The sequence below is a fragment of the Pyxicephalus adspersus genome, chromosome 5 (assembly GCF_032062135.1).
Source record: "Pyxicephalus adspersus chromosome 5, UCB_Pads_2.0, whole genome shotgun sequence".
Taxonomy (NCBI): domain Eukaryota; kingdom Metazoa; phylum Chordata; class Amphibia; order Anura; family Pyxicephalidae; genus Pyxicephalus; species Pyxicephalus adspersus.
The window spans coordinates 91433205-91445793 of record NC_092862.1 but is presented as its reverse complement, the minus strand read 5'-3'; the positions used below and the strand labels follow the sequence as shown (position 1 = coordinate 91445793).

Sequence of the window (12589 nt, the reverse complement as noted above, 5' to 3'; positions counted from 1 at the left end):
TCTTGTATAAATAAAGAGCATAATAAGCAGCAACAATTTCAACATAATACTACCATCTAAGAGATAAATAAAAGGCAGTCCACACAAGGCCTAGGAGAAAAAGTATCCTGCCAATTACCAAAACAAGATTCTATTGTAGGGGAACCGAGAAAGAAAAATATATAATTCCATACATTACCAACGGGCCGATCCGCCCGTGTGTGTTCCCGAGATGAATATACTAGAAAATATGAACAACCGCCAATAAAATAGAATACACATGTGTCCGCATCATAGAACAACTGTCCAAACGATTGAGTCATATTATAAGAGAAAAAAATCTTCCTTCAGCGCTTGGCCCAAAACATCTTAGATGAGCAGTGGGGTATGTCTCTAGAATGAAGACAAAATAAGGAGGGCAATCAAGGATTTGAGAGCGTTGACATAAGGGTAGATGAATCCGTTTCCGGGCCAGTGCTTTGCTGCCGTCCAGGTGAAGAAGTAGAGGGTGCGGTTGGCCGGCGATCCGGGCGGTTGGAGGGACCAGAGGGGAAGGACAAGGGAACATCAGGCCATGCCAGGAGCCGCACATCAGGGAGCTGTAAATTTCTCAAGAAGCGTGGTAGATCATCGGGTCCTCTGAAGATGTAATTCTTGCCGCCTGATCTAGCGATGAGGTGGAATGGGTACCCCCAGCGATAAGGGATATTCCGTTCACGAAGCACATCTAATAAGGGCCGGACAGCCCTCCGAAGATCCAAGGTGTGTTTGGACAGGTCTGGCATCAGTTGTATTTGGGCCCCAGCATATTCAATTGCATTAGTACTTCTGGCTTTCCTCATAATGTCCTCCTTGGTTCTGTAAAAATGGACCCGGCATATCACATCCCTGGGGCGTTGGGGATCCTTTCCCTTTGGGCCCAGAGTCCTATGCACTCTATCGATTTCGATGTCTACTTCTGGGGGGATCGCCAGTATCTGAGCAAAGATAGTATAAGCAGCATTGTACAACTCAGAATTAGGTACTGTTTCCAGCAACCCGCGTATACGAATATTATTGCGTCTGTTGCGATTCTCCGCGTCATCTTGCATTAAGTACAGCATCTGAATTTGGGCAGCCTGACGTTCCAGGACAGCCTCGTGAGACAATAGTTGAGAAGAAAGTTCCGCACATGTGTTCTGAAGAGTGTTGGTAGTACTGGAAACCTGCTGTAAGGTCTGCTGGATATGTAGGAATTCCGCTTTGCAACTTGCCTCAAGCCTCCCGATACTATGGTCCAAATCTGAGCGCGTTGGGAGTGCCCTAAGATGGGCCTTCCAGTCCCATGTGTCTTCCTCTGCCCCCTGTAAAAATGAGGCCCTAGGAGAATCTCCCATGGAGGATGGGGCGCTAAATGGGGATTGTGGATGGTCAGGGGATTCAGTTACCTGGCCAGATGGTGGTGTCTCCATAGTTAGAACAGTCCTCTGTGCCCTGTCTGAAGAGGAAACTGGTGGCAGGGTTGCTCCGGGCCGCATCCGTCCGCGATCCGGCCTCTTCTCTAATTGAGGCCGCGGCTTTGCGGCCTGGTCGCTCGCGGCTTTAGGGCCTGTGGAAAACAGGCTGGGGATGCTTCTGGGTGCCAGCGGGTCGCCTCCGGTGCGGCTCCTCTGTCCCCCCTTCACTTTGGGGCCCATCAGGAAAGGATTATATGCGCTGTTGCGCTGATATGAGCAATTGTTCCCCGGTGGTACACGGAGCTGAGCGGATGTGCTGCTCACTCCGCCATCGGCCGGCCACGCCCCCTCAGCAGCTTTTTTTTTTAATAAATTTTGTTTGAAGTTTAACAAACTAAATGGTTCAAATTATCTTAATTGTCATGTCTGTTTTATCCTAGAGAGATGCCTTGAAGACCATGAACTTGTAGTACAAGTCCAATCCTTTATGTCAAGTGAAAGCAAATTTCTGTTCAGGAAAAATTATGCAAAATATGAATTTTTCAAAAATCCTGTGGTAAGTGGGTAAAAAAACCTTGGTGTGTATGTATATATAATTGTGTAGTTCTGGACCCCATGGTTCAGATAGCCTCTTTGAGGCTGACAGAAAATCACCTGCCTGTTGCTCTGTGAGAATTAACAGTTCATTGTAACTAACAAATATGAATGGCAATGTAATTGATGTACATCTTTTATCTGTATGGAACATTTTTTTACTAGCACCTTATTTTCAGTAATGTGCTCTAAAGAAATGGTGCATTTAAGTGTGCAGTCTTTAGTAATATTTTAGATATTCTGTATAGAATTGTATAGTCCTAATAAGTATTACTAGGTTTCCCATAAATTTGGTCATGTTGCTCTGCTGCTCAGTGCGTGAATACCTGCAGTGTAATGATCTTCTTGCACCTTCTCTAACCGTTCTGTTGATCTGCACCTTTCCTACTGCTTCCTAGATATTTCCCTGCTAGTCATGATATCACCAGCTCTTAGGTGTCTAGCTTTGAGGTAACAAAGGCCTGCCTTTACCATGATGTTCAGACATTTTTGCAGAACAAAGCATGCATTTTACCTTGTTTGGACAAGGTTTATATCCTTCTGTTAAAAACAAAAAAAACAATATTTCCCTTAGTAAGTTTATCAATAAAATGTTTTGGAGGTATGCTGTGAAATCAAATTACCTTGTGTGCTGTTCTGATGAGTTCCAGGGCCTGTATTGATCGGTTATTTTGACTTCTATCAAAATCCATTGACAGGTGATTGGGCTTGAAGCTGACATTCTGATGACCATTTACAGGTTTTGCATCATTAATATTTTGAAGTGATATTTCTTTCATATTTCATGGTAAATGGGGCTTATCTGTAAACCTTTTTTATCCTATTATACCTTACAAGATTAACTTATCCCCTATCATTAAGGAATGCTTCTTTTAAACGATAGTAAAATTACACAGTAGGTTAGGTTGAAAAGACATTAGTCTATCAAGAATAACCATAAATAAGGAGGATAGTTTTTTTGGAACGTTCCTAATCAGTATGTCCGTTTGTGCTTCATTTTATTTTTGGTTTTCTTTAAAGAATATCCATTTGTAGGTTTTTAAGTCCTGTTCTGTGAATCATTATAATGTGTCCATTTTTTTTTTCTTTCCAGAATTTCTTTCCAGAACAGATGGTTGCTTGGTGTCAACAATCAAATGGTAGCATTCCTCAGTCTGATTACTTGCAGGTAATAGTTATCATTACTCAAGATTATCACCACATATACATTAAACATTTACTTCTTCCTCTCCTTACTCAGAACATTTTTAACATCACCATTATTATCATTACTATCGGTATGAACAATAACTGAGCCAATATTTTTTAGTTTGCAATTTTGTTTGTATTTTTTTGGTCTGGCCAGTGTATATCCTGGGATAAATTGGATTGTAGTTTTATGCTTGTGATACATTTGTAAATTTGGTTCCTCCCCAAATTTAAGTCATGTTCTATATTGGGTGTCCTTACTTTTTATAACAGATACTAAAATTGAAAAGACTAGGTTTTGTCTGGGTCAACATAACACCCGCTCTCATTATTTTATTTATTTTGCACAGAATTTCTTGAATACCAGCAGTTGTCCAGAAATACAAGGCTTCTTGTATGTTAAAGACCAAGGAAAAAAGTCATGGAAGAAACTGTTCACTTGCTTAAGAAGATCTGGACTTTATTGCTCCACTAAAGGAACCTCAAAGGTATAACTTTCAAAAAACACAAATTCTCCCAGCCCATATAGCTTATCTAACCTAAAACCCTCTTCATCCTAGTTTATGCGTAACCACTCGGAAGTGGTTGCAGTTTCTTTTACTAGTAATGCAGCTTTATTCAAGTTAAAGGGGATTTATCAGACAGCCTGATTGGAAAAGATTTCTACTTTATTGTAAAACCCTGTGGCCACCTGAAACGGTCCCTGTGAACTTGGGTTTAGAAGAGCTGCACCTACTTGGCCACACACTGCATAGATGGTTACTCAGGCATCTCTGTTGATCATGGTTTTGAAAGTTGGCAGTGACATCTGCATTGTGTCCTAGGTTTATATATTCATAGGTACCATGGTTTCTTTGGAACAGTTTATATGTAGCATGTAAGACCCTGGTTTATTTAAGTAGAACTAGTCTTATGGAAGAAGAGTTCAGAAGTGGTTGCCACAATAGGATTCAAACGTCCGTTCAACAGCTGCAACAGCTTTGAAGAATGACTGTCAAAGGTATTTCACTTGCCAAAAAATTCATCTCAGGGTAAACAGTTCAGTGCAGAAAATGTATTTATTGGCTGGCCCTCTTAAACTGCATGTCAGTTGGATCCAGTGCAACAAAAAGGAGGCTAGTGCTGGAGACAGGAAAGAAAAGGCAGACCAACAAAATAATTTCACCAAGTGTTTTAAATGTTCTACAAAAACTAACTACTTAGTAAAGATTTGTGGTATTGGTAAAAACTTTTTTCACTCACAGCTTCATTAGGCACAGCTCTGCTTCAGGATATTTTAGGTTCTGGTAATCAAATCGAATGTAAATGATGCAGTCTATCAACATTTTTTAGGCAAATCAAATCTTAAGCACCCTACCTTCTAAACACTGTTTTCACTAATGTTTGAGAAAAGCAGCTGTGTATTTTGCTTCACAATGCTTGACTGCATCCATTGTTGGGTGTCCTTCTGACACCTACTTGTGCTTTTCCATACTTGATGCTACATTGCAACATGTAAGTAAGTCACTTTGACTTTTAGGTCTTTTAAAGTTCAAACTCAGAAAAGTTATTGGAACTTTATAAACAAAATTAAACCCAATTCAGATTGTTTGCCTCAATACTGCTGTAAAAAAATAAAATTTGACCCTCTTAGTTTGTCTAATATATTCCAAGAAATGCAGTTCTGATTGAGGTTAGGCAGTGACATGGTAAGTTTAGTTCTCACAGATATGCATCCGGAGATGTTCTGCATGCAACCTTTCTTGACCGTTCTATCACAGGGGAACCCTTGAAATAACTTTAAGGTCTTGGGTAACCCCTTCAGTAATGACGAATACTCTGCACAGTGGGTAATTGTTCTAGTCAGTGGGAACAATGTCACCCCTACAGATGGCAAGAATGGTCATTGGTGTCACATAAACTGACCTGAGAAGCAGAAATTGCTAATTGCTCAAGGAACCTTCCTGGAGGAACTCTTGACAATCACGGTCCTTATGATAAAAACAGATTGTGTAGTTTTCTTCTGTGGTGTTACTAGTGAACAAAAACATTATTTCTTAAAAATGTCCAAGCATTGTAATATCTTGTTTCAGTAGACTCTATTTCTTACAGGAACCAAGACACTTACAGGGAATATCAGACTTAGAAGATAGCAATATTTATTCAACGATATCCTGTAAGAAGCTGTATAACTCACCAACAGATTTTGGATTTTGTATCAAGGTAAAACATGTTTGTCCAAAACTTAAATGCTTTAGACTAGAAATTTTTGAGACCTCAATTTCAATTTACAGTGTACTTTTTTGGGGGATTCTATGTTAAAGAATCCCAAAAACGTCAGGTATGCAGGGTCTAAAACCCACCAAAATAGCCTAAAGCAGTGGTCCCCAACCATTTGGAGCTCATGGACTACTGAATGTGCAAACTCCTTACTGGGAATGTATGGCATTCAAAGGAACCCCCCCGAGTGAGGTCATGATGCCAGAACATGCCCGGCCACAGCCCACCTGTCAAATGGCCGTGGGTTTAGAACCCCTGGCCTAAAGAGACAAGTAATAGTGAAGTCATGAATGTCCAGGGCTCCGTAATGTATGAGGGGAACCAGACTGTGCTCATATGGACTTCACCGCTAGACGTGCTTATAGGGCACCTCATTTTTTTTTTTTTAAATCCTGTTAAGGACCAGTTATTTGGCATTTAACTTGATAGGGGGGGGGGGGGGGGAAGGGGAGGGAGGCAGTGTGCCCTCATAGATCTTCTAGCAATGTGGTGCCATATACTGTAAGATGCCTTCAGAGGTCTTGTGGAGTCAATGCATTGACTGTTCAGAGTAGGTTTGGTAGCCAAATGGAGACCTACTCAGTATTAAGCGTGTGGTTTTGATATTTTAGCTGTGTGGATTTTAATCTTCTGCTTTTGAACTTTCCAAAAGTAGTGTAGAGATTTCACACAATCGTCTAATGCATGCCCAATGTCAGTAAAAATTTACAATTGGGGTCTTGGTGCCACCTATTTAAAATTGTCAATTGCCTTAAAGATTAGTTGGTAGAAAGCATATAGGTAAGATTGGAGTTGATGCCTATTACAAGTCTATGTAAAGGTGACAAGAAGAAAATGTCTTTGAGGTGTATAGGGATATGCAGGAAAAGAGGCATGTGACTGTACAAATAATTTTGTTCATATAGTGATTTGACAGTTTGTCATGTAGCCCAACAGAGTCCGAACTGATATTAAAGACTTGCGATTTCTGTGTGCAGAAGATGAACAAAGTAGGACATGTTGGATGACTGCTTTCAGACTTTTGAAGGTAAGTTTTCCTGAAAAACCGCATGAATAAGCAGGTAATAGTTTTCATATCTATCCTATATTAATCAATAACACTGGTCACCAACATTTTTTTTTCCAAACAGATTAGTCATTTTAGGTTATGTTTGATGCACATATTCTAAATATGGTATTGGTTTTGCTAGATTGGCTCTAGTTTTTGAAATAATGACCTCAATAATAACCTCATAAAACATACATGAAAATAGGCAAAATTAAACTAGATATGCCTATGTATACAAAATTAAACTTCTGAAATACTTAATGTCAATAGGTTCTATATTCAATATATATATATATATATATATATATATATATTTTTTTTTCACTTGATTCTTTTACAAAATTAGCCCAGCAGGCCCATGCTGGCTCAGCTTCCACCTTCTCTCCAAAGCTCACTTGTACGTCCAATGCTGCCTTGCACTGCGCATGCATTGGATTGAACACTTTTTTTTTACATTATAAGAAATCCTCTGAAGATGCATGCACACAAGGAGCAGTGCAATGCCTTTTGGGATATGCGACACAAATATCCCAGGAGGCTGCGGATTTCAACTTCGGTCTTTACCAAAATGGACGTGAAGACTGAAGGGGAGAGGTCCTCTCCACAAAAATGTAAAAACAAAAAAAAAAAACATAAAACGCACGTTTTTCCATTATATAACAGAAAGTCACTCTTTAATATAATGTTAAAAATGTGGCGATGTTTTAATAGCATCATGCATGTGATATCAGATGGGGACAAGACAGACAGTGGCCCCCTCTCATCACTGTCCATATTCTATATAAAAACAGTTTGTGACATTTATCTGCAGTGTGTAATGTAATCGGCAGCGCAGTGTGATAGCTATGTGAGTGTAAAAGCTGCTTGTCATATTCTGCAGCCTAACAACTCGCTGTGTTCAAGCCTTCGGATCTACTAAACCGTTGCTTGTATTAACTTGAAATTTTTAAGGTACACGTGGAGGCATAGGAAACTGAAACTGTAGGTGCAAGTGGGGGACACTTGTGGCTAAACCTTTCTAAAATGTAATTGCTATGGCATTATGAGAACATAAATCTCTACCTAGCAAAATGTGCTGAATGCTGTGTTACACATATCTGTCTTCATCCTACCTCAAACCCCAATTTCTCCAGAAATAAGAGGTGCAGGGAAACAAAAATATAGGTGGAAGTGGGAGACACCACCATGGCATCATTACAATATAAAAAAAAAAAAATGTCCATCACAATGCACTCCCTTGTTACACATGACTGTACCCTTACAGTACCTTAACCTCAATAACATTTAGTGGGCAGAATTCATTTTATAATGATGCCATAGTGATGAAGTTTTAGGGGATGTTAGTCACAGATGTTCCCCACTTGTACCTATACTTTTGGTTTCTTACACCTCCCGATTCCAGGGAATTTGAAGTTCAGAATGTTAGATAAGTAGACAGGAATGTGTAACAGGGCAGGGAGGCCTAATTTGATGGGCAGAGTGTTTTATATTCTAATGATGCTGTAGTAATGAGATTGTAGGGAGAGAATGTGCCCGACACTTGAACCTATATTTTCAGTTTTGTTCCCCCACTCTCAGAGAAATTGGTATACAAAGAAGAGAAGCAGACAGTAGTTTCATAGCTATAGATTTGTGACAGGTTGGTATATATTTAGGGGCCCCATCCCAATGCTCCTTGCTATGTTAGTGGCCCCCGGGGTCCCCAATTTGCACTTTCAATTTAGGACTCCTAGTTGCACTTTCCTCAGAAACAGCAACCCCAAAGTTTAATTTTCATACCTTTTTACATTTGTGACCCCCATATCTTGAAATTCTTTAAAGCTGGGGGCTGAAATTGTAGTAACCAGTATCTATGATGGTCCCTTGTGCACCCTGAAAATTACAGGTCATTGTGACATACAGTTTAGGGGATATAGAGGTTTGTACACAGAGCTGTGAGGATGCAGAATTCACAGGCAGCTAGCAGTGGATACATTTCAAAGGCCGAAATCTGAGCTTGTGCTATGAGATGGGGGCGGGGCTGCCTATGTCTCCTTCACATGAAAGCTGCACAGGAGGACACAGAGCAGCTTCACTGAGATCCGAGGATGAGAGCTGCCGAGAGCTGGGCGGGGTATTTAAATCAGCCGGGCGGAGCAACCGGCTAAAACCCTCTGGGGAGAACTATGTGTGTGTATATATATATATGTATATGTGTATGTGTGTATATATGTGTATATATATATTTATATATTCTATAGTAAGTATATTTACAGAACTAATCACAAAAGTCATTAAACTGTATGGTTTCCTTTTATGCTGTTGATTAGGACAATCATGGTAAAGCCTCCAGCAGTAGTCTATCATGTGTCTCTCCCATCTGCCCTGATACCTTTCTTCCATCACCTTTATATCTTGATGAAACCTCTCCCCTTGTTTCTCACTGAAATCGCCAGGGTTTTCTGGAAATTTTTGCAACTGGCTATGGAGATAGATATGTACCTTCTTATGCTCATAGTAGCACCAAAATTTTTAAAGTTTAAGAGCAGGTTTTGTACGAGTTCTTCATAATTTTGTATTTTATGGTTACCTAAGAAATTCTTGCCCCATGCAGAAGCTTCAGTATCAGTCATGTAACTTGTGAAATTTGAATCATTTATCAGTTTCCGAATCTGGGGTCTATCAAAGATTCCTGCTTTAATTTTTCAGTACTCAATCCGGGGAAGAATCTACAATTGTAATTGAAGCAATCACTATCCTTATTCAAAGCTCTAACAAATTGCTTCATTAATTCCAACTGTATGTGTAGCGGAAGGAATATGATTTTGTCAACCATTGGCTCGTTAATGATGTACGCTGCACCTTTTTTTCATGTTTTCCCTTGGAGGCCATGTCACTTTTTTCCAGTGATTCTGCTCTACTATCCCACAAGCAGAAGAAACATTGGTACTTTGTGTATCCACCTTGCTGTCCAAGTAGGAAGGAAATACACTAAAGATATTGAAAAATCCTTGGCAAGTGAGCAAGAGAATTTTTTTGTTGAGCTGTGTAATTAAAAATTTTCCCATTGAAGTAAGAGTAGCTATATCTATATATCTACCTATATACCTCTGCTTTCCCCTCCACTCACAAAAATCTATAGCTATGCAATTTAACCTATTCTAATCTCTTGTTTTCCTGTTGAGCCTTTGTGTACGTTTTCTGTTCATTTCTAATTCTAATTCTCTAATCTAGAGTAGTTTGTATATGCAAAAACAACCATTTGACAATTACAACTGACATGATATGGTTACATATGGGTTAGGTTGAAAAAGACATAAGTCCATCAAGTTCAACCACTAGGGAAATAAACATATCCCAGATATAAAACCAGATATAAAAAAGACATAGTTGATCCAAAAGAAGGCAAAAAAACCCTGGTACAATTTGCTTCAACAGGGGAAAAAAATTCCTTCCTGATTCCATGATGCAATCAGATGTTCCTTGCATCAACCCTCACTGTTTTTTACTTTAAAGCCTTAATACCCAGCTATATTCTGTGCTTCTAGAAAAACATCCAGCCTTTTCCTAAACCAATCTATAGTAAATGCTGAAACAACTTCCTGAGGGAGCAGATTCCACATATTCACAGACCTTACAGTGAAGAATCCCTTCCTTATCCGAAGCTTAAACTTTTCTTCCAGACGCAAAGAGTGCCCTCTTGTTCTTTGTAATGATCTCAAAGTGAATAACGGGGAAGATGGTTTTCTATATGGACCATTTATATATTTATACAGGGTGATCATATACCCTCCTAAACATCTCCTAAGGGAGAATAGATTCAGTTCAGCTAATCTCTCATAGCTGAGCTCCTCCATTCCTTTTACTAGTTTAGTTGCACTTCTTTGCACTCTCTCCAATTCCACAATGTCCTTTTTGTGAAGTGGTGCCCAAAACTGGACTGCATATTCCAGATGTGGTTTCACCAATGCTTTGTACAGGGGTAGGATTATGTCTCCATCTCTGCAGTCTATTCCACTTTTAATACAAGAAAGTACTTTGTACTAAAGTGCTAGCTTTAGATATTGCAGCTTGGCATTGCATGCTGTTATTTACGTCTATCATCTACCAGAACCCCCAGGTCCGTTTCCATTTCTGACTCCCACAAATGTGTATTCCCCCTAAACAGTATGAAGCTTGCACGTTGTTGGCCCCCAAGTGCATAACTTTACATTTATCTATATTAAATGTAATTTGCTACTTGGCTGCCCAATCAAACGATACATCCAGGTCTGCTTGTAGATTAGACATCCTGTATGGACTTAATTCCATTACATACTTTGGTGTCATCTGCAAACACAGAAATGGTACTTTTAATTCCAAACGCTATATCATTTATGAAGATGTTGAACAGTAAAGGTCCCAACACTGGACCCTGGGGTACACCACTAATAACCTTAGCCCATTCAGAGTATGAATCATTAATTACAACACTCTGCATGCAGTCTTTAAGTTTGTTTTCTGTCCGTTTACAGATTGACTTTTCTAAACCTATTGACCCTAACTTGCATATTAACCTTCTGTGGGGTACAGTGTCAAATGGTTTAGCAAAGTCCAAGTACACTGTCAACTGCTACTTCACTGTCTACCTGTTTACTTAACTTTCTCAAAAAAAAGAGTAAATTTGTTTGACAACTTCGGTCTTTCTTGAGGCCATGCTGACTATCACTTATATTATTTTCTAGCAGAAACTCCTCTGTGGTTCTTTATCAAACTCTCCAAGACCTTTCCAACTATGGACATTAAACAAACTGGTCTGTAGTTACCTGGTAATGTTTTTGCTACCTTTTTGAAAATAGAAACTACATTGGCACAATGAGTCTCTATAATAGAAATATTGGCTTTACAATATTCGAGATTAGCACTTTGAGGACATGTGGATGTAATCCATCAGGCCCTGGTGCTTTGTCAACCTTAATTTTTCCCAGCTGTTTCTCAATCATATCAATTCGGAGCCATTGTGACTCATTTAAGGCAGTGACATCGCTATTATGAATTTTGGACTTGAGCTCTGTCACTTTCCTTTTTGTGTACAGAGATAAAAAAGTGTGTTTAGTAAATCTGCCTTTTCTTTATCCCCAGTTACCAGCCCAGCGACAACCTTTAAGGCGCCTACATTCTCAGATCTGATTTTTTTGCTATTCTATATTACAAAAATTTGGGGGTCTGCCTTACTTTCCTTCGCAATCTGTTTCTCGATTTGAAGTTTTGCACATTTTATCTCTTTACATCTTTTGTTATATTCTTTATAGTTTTCAAACAATGAAGGTGATCCTTCATTTTTTTTTTATTTTTGGAATGCACTTTTTGTGTTCCTTATGGCTTTAAGATCAGCTGTGAACCACATAGGTTTTAATTTTAGCCTCTTAAAACTTATTACCCATTGGAATATATTTTTCAGTATGCTTTTGTAGAACAGACTTGAAAGATTCCCGTTTCTGTTCTGTGTTCTTTGAGGACAATATTGTCTGCCAGTCCAAGTCAAAGAGAGACGCCCTTAATAATGAAAAATTTGCACTTAAAATTAAATGTTTCCTGTTTTTTGCTTCCTGTTTACAGCTTGCATTAAATGAAATCATAATATGGTCACTGCTACCCAGATTCTCTTTTACATGCACATTTGTTATAGGCTCTGCATTGTTAGAAATTACTATGTCCAGCAGAGTATCATTTCTAGTTGGGGCTTCCATAAACTGTACCATAAAAATTATCTTGTATTAAATTCACAAATTTCCTCCCTTTTGCTGTTCCTGTAGTGCCATTACTCCAGTCAGTGTCCGGGTAGTTGAAATCTTTTTGCTGATTTTCTATCTGTGCCTAGTAGTTGATTTTCTATTTCTTCCTTAGCACTGGGAGCCCTATAGCAGACTCCAATAACGGCGTTATTCAACTCCACCCATAATGCCTCAACCTCATCGTTTGTTCCATTTGCTATTTTTTTTCACATTCAGAGAAGATCATTTCTCACATACAGACACCACCACCCTTTTGTTTGACTTCGTTTTACGAAAGAGAGTATACCCAGTCGTGCAAAGAACAAAGCCAGGATTCAGCAATACCAACTAAG

At 39.2% G+C, this 12589-nt stretch overlaps 1 protein-coding gene across 5 annotated transcripts in view; it reads left to right on the top strand.

Moving 5' to 3' along the window:
* Positions 1–12589, top strand: part of GRB10 (growth factor receptor bound protein 10) — a 97840-nt gene that overhangs the window by 73362 nt on the left and 11889 nt on the right. For all 5 annotated transcript variants that reach the window (XM_072412116.1, XM_072412118.1, XM_072412117.1 and 2 more), the window contains 5 exons: positions 1856–1971; positions 3103–3177; positions 3548–3685; positions 5289–5399; positions 6385–6483. In XM_072412116.1, the coding sequence (XP_072268217.1) occupies positions 1856–1971; positions 3103–3177; positions 3548–3685; positions 5289–5399; positions 6385–6483 (539 nt within the window). The remainder of the gene's footprint in view (positions 1–1855; positions 1972–3102; positions 3178–3547; positions 3686–5288; positions 5400–6384; positions 6484–12589) is intronic.